General features: G+C 47.3%; 1 protein-coding gene across 1 annotated transcript in view; it reads right to left on the bottom strand.

Moving 5' to 3' along the window:
- rarga (retinoic acid receptor gamma a) overlaps positions 1 to 8,700 on the bottom strand; it is a 37,166-nt gene that overhangs the window by 5,656 nt on the left and 22,810 nt on the right. Inside the window, 2 exon segments of the mRNA XM_080469858.1 lie at positions 465 to 606; positions 982 to 1,130. Of these exon segments, the coding sequence (XP_080325984.1) occupies positions 465 to 606; positions 982 to 1,130 (291 nt within the window).

The following is an 8,700-nucleotide window of genomic DNA, read 5'->3' as shown; positions in this document are numbered from 1 at the left end:
ACAAGCGATCTGCACACAAGGTCGAACCGAAAGGGCATCAAACCAGTTTTTTTTTTTTTTTTTTATTCTCTACTCAGCACAAATTCTGCCAGCAAAACAAAAAAAATTTTTAAAAATAAAAATCTTTTCCATGTGTTTTCTTTATGAATGGAAGCAGTCTGGCTAGAAGGGTGAGGTTTTCGTGGTGAAACAGGAAGTCAGATTCATTTTGCAAAGCGATCAGTCACATGATTGGGACAGTGCCCGTCCTCGCCCTGATCACCACTCCTTGTCGGCTCATCGTCTGCCCCGACTGCACACTTTCCCAGCCTCTCTGACTAAACAGTAATAGGCTCATTACAGAATCTAAAATCTGCAGTCCTTTTGTCTGTGGACTCAAATGATCCTAAGCGTGGAAGTAATAGATAGTTTGTGTTTTTAAATTGCATCTTTATCTGCCGCTTCTTGGCTGCTTGAGGGCTCACCTTCCTTGGACATGCCGACCTCGAAGCACTTCTGAAGCCTGCAGTACTGGCAGCGGTTGCGCGTGACCTTGTTAATCTGACAGTTCTTGTCTCGGTGGCAGGTGTACACCATGTTCTTCTGGATACTGCGACGGAAGAAGCCCTGGAGCATCAGGAAGCAAGAGACAAAAGGGGAGAGGGCGAGACAGAGAGGGAGAGAGAGAGAGTGTAATATCATTATCAAATAGAGGACGTGACATTTAACTGTTTCTGTTTCAAAGTCGCCCATCTTTCACCTCCTCCAAGCTGAATGAAAATCCCTCAATTTTACGTTACTATGGGCTCCTTGATGATGATGATGAATCAATTTCCACACTTAACTATATTTCTTCTGCATGCAACACATTGCCTGCAGGGCTTTTTACTTTTTAATTGAATCGCATTCGTGCAACCCTGCATTTTCTATGCATTTTAATGGATGCATCTAATAAATCTCAGGGAACACGGAGCTCAAAAGCTTCTGGCGGGTTCTTCTCACCTTGCATCCCTCGCAGGAACTGACCCCGTAGTGGTACCCTGAGGACTTATCCTGGCACACAAAACAGGGCTTGTAGATGCGAGGTGGGGGAGGTGGAGATGGAGAACTGGGTACCATCTCCTCCGAGCTGGTGCTCTGGGTCTCCACCGCTGTTCAGAGAGAAAAAGAAAGAGACAACACAGCGCATGAGCTCACTAATTGTCACAAATCCTTGTCCTACACCGGTACTGTTCAGTTATACATTCCTCACATACACTTCTGACTGAGAGTGTGTTCAACTGCATTCAAGCGGAATATGACGGATGAGAGCAGTTTCTTTTTCACCCAGTTTTTTCATTTGATTTGCGTGGCCACCTGACCGACAGGTTCTCTGAAGAAGAGGCAACAGAGTGAGCTGTTGAAATCCAAGAGCAAAAGCTGGCTCTTCCTCATTCCTCAGGGCCGACAACCAGGCATATGGACAGCTTGTGAGCACAGCGCAGCCACATGACAAACGCTGAGGCACGCGGAGCTGATGTAAGGCTCCGTTTCTACTTTTCAAAACTCAGCTATGGCTGTGACGTTGCGTTTCTCCAGTCGCATACTTGCTATGGTACATTACACTTCATTATATTCCAAAGTGGAGCCCATATAGGCTCTTTTAAATGCTGGAGTGTCCGGAGTATGGATTCCATACTTCCCCTGAGAAACGTAAGCTGCTGCACACATATAGGACCAGACCCTCGTCACACATGCTAGCCTGCACAAAATCGCAGACACACATGTGCTGCCCCCCGCCTCCCTCCCTCACACATACACACACACTTACACACACTTTCACCCTTGGCCACCCCCTAACTTCAACCCCCCAACTCTGCATCCCACCACCCCCTGACACACAAACCCTATTTTTCTCTTGTTTCCTGGCCCTAAATTCCTCAGTGCAGCCCTGCCAGGTTTTAACAGAGGCCTAGGCTCGTAAGGCGGCCTATAAAGGCGGTCTCATGGCTGGACTGGAGGCCCCAGCCTGGCTGGCCTGCACTTTATTGGGACTCGGTCACCTTGGGCAGCTATTCACACCACCAGCTGTAGCTTCCAGCCCGTTAAAAAAGCCAATCATAAAATAAAAAACAGGGAGGCTCTAAAATTCTAACTTTTACAGCCCCCACCTCCCCAAGCACCTTCAATGGAAAGCACAGAGGGCTTGCCTAAACTTAACCTACAATCCCCCCCTCCGTCCCTCTCTCACACCCAAGGCTGAGGCAAAAAACCACCAGCTTAGCTTTTTACTAGAGTTGGGAGACTTCAAAAAGAAGAAAAAGGAGGCGTAAAAGGAAGAATTTGATAGAAAACAGAGAAAGGGGCAGAGGGGGGGGGGGGGGGGGGGGGGGGGGGGGGGAGGGAGAGGAGAGGACACAGTTGCTCCTGAGGGCAAATCTTGTACAAGACCAAGTTGACCCATTACCGCCACCTCTGCCCCGTCTGCTCTGACTGGCCTGCTCATTAATGACAGTAACAGAAATATGTCAGACATTTTTCATTTGTGTGCCTGCTGCTCAAACATCTGTTTTTCATATGTATTTTTTTTTATATATTTGACTCTTCAGAATCCACATTGAAATTCCTCCTTTGAAAGTCTCACTTTGCTGGAGGCAAAGATGTTTTCCATTAGATTTTTTATTATTTTTTTCAATCCCGAAGCCAAATGTGCAAATCAATCTCGAACCTGAAGTTTACGCCCACTGAATGTTTTCTGCAGCAGGTTCTCATATCTCCTTGGCCAGAAAGTAACAAAACTGCGGGGTCAAAGGGAGAGCAGAAACCCTCTGAACGTGCCATGAACCACTGTGTTTATGCAATAACAGCAGCAAATGAGGCTCCAGACCAAGCGCTGACAACCTCTTAGAAGAGGACAAACCATATGTGGCGTCAAGTAACGAACACTGACTGACACTGTCTAAATGGATAAAGAAAGAGGGGCAAAATAGAGAAAGTCCATCCTGGAGAAAACTCTTGACAGCGGCGATTGACAAAATACACAAGCCTCTGTCAACACACTGAACCTGGTTTCTACCAGAGAACATGACTCTTGAACCCGCCTCCCAGACTTTTCCTCATTCAGCATTCTCCATCCAAATCGCCTGCACCACTTACCCCAGGGCGCCACAGTGAGAGGGCCCATTCAGGCAGCCACCAGGAGCCCCCTTTTCCCAGTCCCTTCAACTCAGCTCATCACTGTTTAGAAAACAAAGCCCTGTGAAATGAGAGGCCCTCCTTATCAGCGCTTTGAGGCCCAGGGCACCATTTGCATGACAATCTGCTGGCCGCGGCCTGTAAGCTGATGACGGACAGATGAGATGAGAGTACGGGGATAGGTGGGTGGCTGCTGTTGTTGGGGGAGGAGACGAGGACAAGAGAGTCAAGAAGAAAGGATAGTTAAGTTATCAGTAGCCTGTTCGCTTCCTGCTCAGTATCAGTTTACTCCCTAATCCCTTGTTGCAATGCTCTCTGTGCACAAATGGCCCAGCTGCACTGACCAGGTCTAATCCTCAGGACTCATACCCACACAGATACCATTCAGTAGCCACAATATACACACATAGATATACACACACACAACAATCCCCCCCCCCCCCCCCCCCCCCACACACACACACACACACAAACATTACACTGAAAGGTTTCAGCCTGAGCGGGATGTGCAGCACATCATTCGCTACAACCTCATTAGATGTGAAATGTAACTGCATGGCCAGAAATAGCTGTTCAGCTGAAGGTGACTTGAACTAGGTCAATTACATTAAATTCTAGGTCAAGTCAACGGGGCCAATCAATGTCCCTCTAGGATCAACAGATACAGTAGAGGAGAAGAGAGGAAAAAAGGATGAAATGGGAAAACAAGGACATTTCAAGCAAAGCTGCGTGCTGTTCTGTCAACTGGAAATGGGAGTGTTTCTAATGTATGTGAGTAAAGACATGACTCTGCAGCTCCTGCTTTGTGTTGCAACACACTCCTTTAACTGAGCAGCATATGACATTCTGGCAGTGTAACAACTATTCTTTCACAATAGGATTGCAGATTTTGTCTACGTGACTCGTCTGGGCGATTGAATGCTCAGTGAGACACTGTTCCTGAAGTCAAGCTTTACCATGAGAGACTGAAAGCATAAGGTGCTTCTTCCTGAGTAGAACACACATTCAAGACCAGTAGGTTTAAACATATATATATTTTGTGTTAGTGCCATTTTTGTGTGAGACTCCAGCCAGTGGTGATCTTGCTCTACTTCAGTCTGTCTATTTCTGCAGCCTATATTTATCTTGCAAATATGAGACTATTTGTAACAGAGCCCCAGCTCCAGTGCACCCCATTAAAATATCCTCCTGTGAGTGAGTGAGTGTGTGTGTGTGGCTCATTGTGTTGATGTTTTTTTTCTTTTCTTGTTGCCGTTTGTGTTACGCTGCAAGCAGGGGCATGCCGAGCCTTTGTCTTCGACTTTACCTTCATTAAACAGGCTGCAAAGCTTGCGTGTTCTTGTCGGACACACTGAACAGGAAAAGAGTGTGAGACTTTGGGAGAGAGGGGCACACGGGAGGGCTCGCTGTGAAAAGAGGGGTGGGTACTGGGCAGACAGTAGTGGCAGAAGGACAGCAGATTGAGAGAGGATGGTGAACAGTGGGCCGGGAGAATTGCTGGCACACTAGGTGGGGCCTTTGAGGGTGCGCTTGGCCCTCTACACCGTGACAGAGGCTGCTGCGCCGTGGGGGCGCTGACAGAGTGACCATCGGCACACCGACAGGTTTCCATGAAGAAGTGGGCTTCGTGAAAGAGGAAAAGAAAGTACCACGCCCCTGTCAGGGGTGCCAGTACATGTCGCTCTTCTCTCGGTTTCTCTGCCCACATCTTCCTGCCATCACTCGGAGACTTCTGCTACAAGGTCCCACACAACAAGCGCGTTTCCTTCCTCTTTTCAGTACCAGTCTTTCCGGAGGATCTCCGTCACTGCTTTTGTGACAACTTCTTTGTGTCCCTCACGGTTACACCTTCTTGCATGTGCTCTCATATCTCAGAGGTCAAATAATACTGCTACTCAGTGCAAGCTCTGCTGCACACGGTTGAGTCACCTGCAAGCATTCAAGTCGAAGGTCTACCCAGTCCGTATTGTATGAGTTACACAAGCACTCACAATGCCAGGCAAGAGAAAGAAATAAAGAAAGAAACCGTGACGTAAAACACTGGGAGGAATTTCTGAGTGTGTTGACAGGGAAAGGGGGGGGGGGCGGGTGCTTTATTAAAGGTGCTGAGCTGCAGCAACGCCTTTCAACAGCTGTTAGAAAGCTCATTACCTGAGCTCCTACGGACAGACACACTCACTCGCATGCCTGTAAAGAGGCCCCGCTAAGCAACCACTCGTTTGAAACAAGGTGTACGAGAAAACTCGGGCGCCTACCAGGCTCCGGTTGGAGCGCTGAATATAACCCAAAGCTGGCAAGACATTAAGACTCAAACACACTCCTCCAGGAATTTTCACCCTCCTGTTAGAAGCAGCAGAAAGTCATGAAACACATTCACGATGGACACTTTCGATCTGTGGCAGACACACAAGACAAAAAGTTTTTCACTCCCACAGTTGGAAAATGACATTGTAGCACAGTATACACACACACATAAACACTCACACCTCTTAATGTAAAGCACTCCCCCCACCCCCCAAATAAAGTGTATGAGTAGAACGGACCAGGAAAGGCAGCAGGTGGGACAAGCATGTATCCTTGGGGCACATTTAAAAAGTGGAATTACCCTTGCAGTCTGGTGGTGCTCTCAAAACACCCTTTCTTCTTTACAGCACCTCATAAAGGGCCTTTTGATATTTTCTTGATGGAGTCAGCCAAGCCAACATTTGGCAGCAGGCCCCCCCCTTTTCCTGCACCACACAACCCCGTCAAGAAACACACAAGTTGGCTTCAAACGGACAAACTTGTCCAGTAAACTGCGTGTCCCCCGTGAACCCAAGTTTCCTTCAAATGTCCTTGTGTAAGACTTAAGGAAGGAGGTATCAGACACGGAGGGGAAAATATAATATAAAGGAGCTCAGTCAGTAGGCTTTTATGACCGTTGCAGGAAAAATCTGTGAGTTCAAGTGCAGATCTGTGGAAAAAAGAAAAGTGCCCCCCTCCCAATTCCTGCAGCGAGCTCCAGCTGACACTTCATCTGCCCACCAGAAGACAGGGAGAAACACAGCTCACCTCCAGTGACTGGAGAGTGAACCTAAACCTGGCAATCCAGCACAGGCTTGGGCCATTGATCATGTCAAGTAGTCAGGGCAAGTCACGGGCAGGCGAGGAAGCAGACAGAGAGCGGAGGCAGGCAGTCGAGGTGAGGAGAGAGGAAAGGGGAGAGAGCAGTTATCGAGGGAAACCCTGAGTCTTTGATCCTCGGGTTGTTTCTCGTCCTCCCAGACTTCCTCTCACCATCTGTAGCCCTGGCTCTCACCTGTCTGTCTCTGGCAAGGCCACTAGTGCTCGTTCAATTGCTATTGCTTCCTCCCCACAACAATAGAAACCTACAAAAGTAGAAGTAGCCTGGCCGAGGCTGCAGCCCCGCTCTGCGAGAGGAAGCGAGGGGAAAGGAGGATAACGTAAACAACAACAGTAGTATTCACTCCGGCACATTGGGGAAGCACCGCAAACCAGCACGTGCAAATGCAAACCTACAATTGAGTGGAACAAGCACACCCACAGGTTGTAGTGCACACTTCTCTCCCATTCAACATGTAAATGTGCATGCCAAAAACGTTGTACACATTGCATAAACTCTCTTTGTCTAGCTGCAGCTCGGGGATTCATTAAAGCTCTCCAAGTTTAACTGTCTGCTTTTGTTTATGGCTCTGCTACATTAACGTAGTCATTCAGAAGGGCTCTGCAGGCTCATAAAAACAAAATCGTAGATGAAAGGAAGTGAGATCAATAACAGCAGAGCAGCCAAACATCACTTCCAAAACTGGCACATAGACCTGTGGTAATGTCAGTTTTACAAATCACACTGAGAAACTTCTGCTTTGAGGTGTTGAGTGGGTAGTGATGCATATCGAGAGTTTTTCACTTTTGCTTGGCAACCAACCACCAACAGGTTGCCCAACTTTGCGTCAGGGCGGGGACCATATGTGCAGCGACGAGACGGAGCCATACACTGATTCATTTCCTTCTGGGGCTGTTTGTAGAGATGTCAGAAGAGGAAACTCCACATAAGGGAAATAGATGAGGCAGTAATGTCATGTTTTGACATTTTGACATATAACCATTCCTGGATGACTCATACATCAACCAAAAAAGTTTGCCAATTCAGTCAGCAATACAATCAATAGTGTAACTTGATGGCATTCAACAGTCCCAAACAAAGCATAAATCAACAACAGCACCAACAGCAGCCCTCAACTAATTTGCTGAGACATTTCCTGACTAACTGGTTGTGCCTATGTCTGACTGTGTGTCTCTATGTCTAATTTGGAAACTGTCAGACGCTCATACAGAGAAGCAGGAGCAGCTAAATGCAGGCCTAATGACCGGATAGTGTAGCCACAACTCAATCACTCACATGACACGTTACAGCGGATACACAATTTTAATGTGTGCTAGTTTGCTGGCATGAAAAAGTAATTTAGCTATTTATTTTTCTCCTGGACGCCCTCTTCCCTCATAGCTATTAACATACTTACATACAAATGTGTCTTACTTGCATCCATGCGAGCCAAAAAGCCAGTACAGAGAAAGTATTCTTGTGAGAACGATGAAGAGTGATGAAAGAAAAGATCCATCCATCCCTTCATCCAAGATAAATAAATCCCAAATCAGGCTAAAACAGAAACGGAAAAATAAAATAAACAATCTCTAAAGCAGATGACTGTTGTGGACACATGCGCACAGCGAACGGAAAAAAGAAAAAACGTATGGCCTGAGAGTCCTGACAGCAGGATGGGGACAAACCTGATTACTGACCAGCTGTGAGTAAAGTTGTCAAGATGCAAAGACATTCTACCGTTTCCTGCCTTAACCTAATTCTTCCAAGTAACCTGGTTTTAATGAGCGCATACAAACATAAACATGCACTCGTTTTTTTTCCGTCGGCATTCATCTTCTGCACTGTAAAAAGACCTCAACCATCAGCTCCACACACAGTTACAAGCATTTCTGTGCACACACACCTGTTCCTCCTCAGAGATCACACAGGCAAAGTATACACGCACGGAAATGGGCACGTAGACACAAAAACAAATGAACTAATGCAAGTATATACAAATTAACTCATGCATCACTCCGAGAAAGATGGTCATGGCAGTTGCACATCCGCACATTGGCAGAATTTGACTAATGTCCGAGGGAAAACAACGGCAATTGGCCTCCTTTCCCTCGGTCCTCCCCTCCTTCCTCTCCCAACTCCTCTTCCATCACTCTCCACCCGTGAGCCCAGATAATGGCTAAACTACACGGGCCGCTCACCACTCCCTGCCAAACACTGTCGGCTGCGTAAACACAACCCATTCACTAACACACACACACACACACACACACACACACACACACACACACACACACACACACACACACACACACACACACACACACACACACACACACACACACACACACACACACACACACAGAGGGAGGACAGTCAGGCTCGTCTGGGTTCCTTGTCCGAGGCCTTTCGCTTCTCATAACACCGAGTCCACCATAGCAACACTC

This window comes from Lipophrys pholis, assembly GCF_963383615.2.
Source record: "Lipophrys pholis genome assembly, chromosome: 8".
Classification (NCBI taxonomy): domain Eukaryota; kingdom Metazoa; phylum Chordata; class Actinopteri; order Blenniiformes; family Blenniidae; genus Lipophrys; species Lipophrys pholis.
Note: the sequence above shows the minus strand (reverse complement) of the source record. Positions and strands in the feature narration are given on the sequence as shown.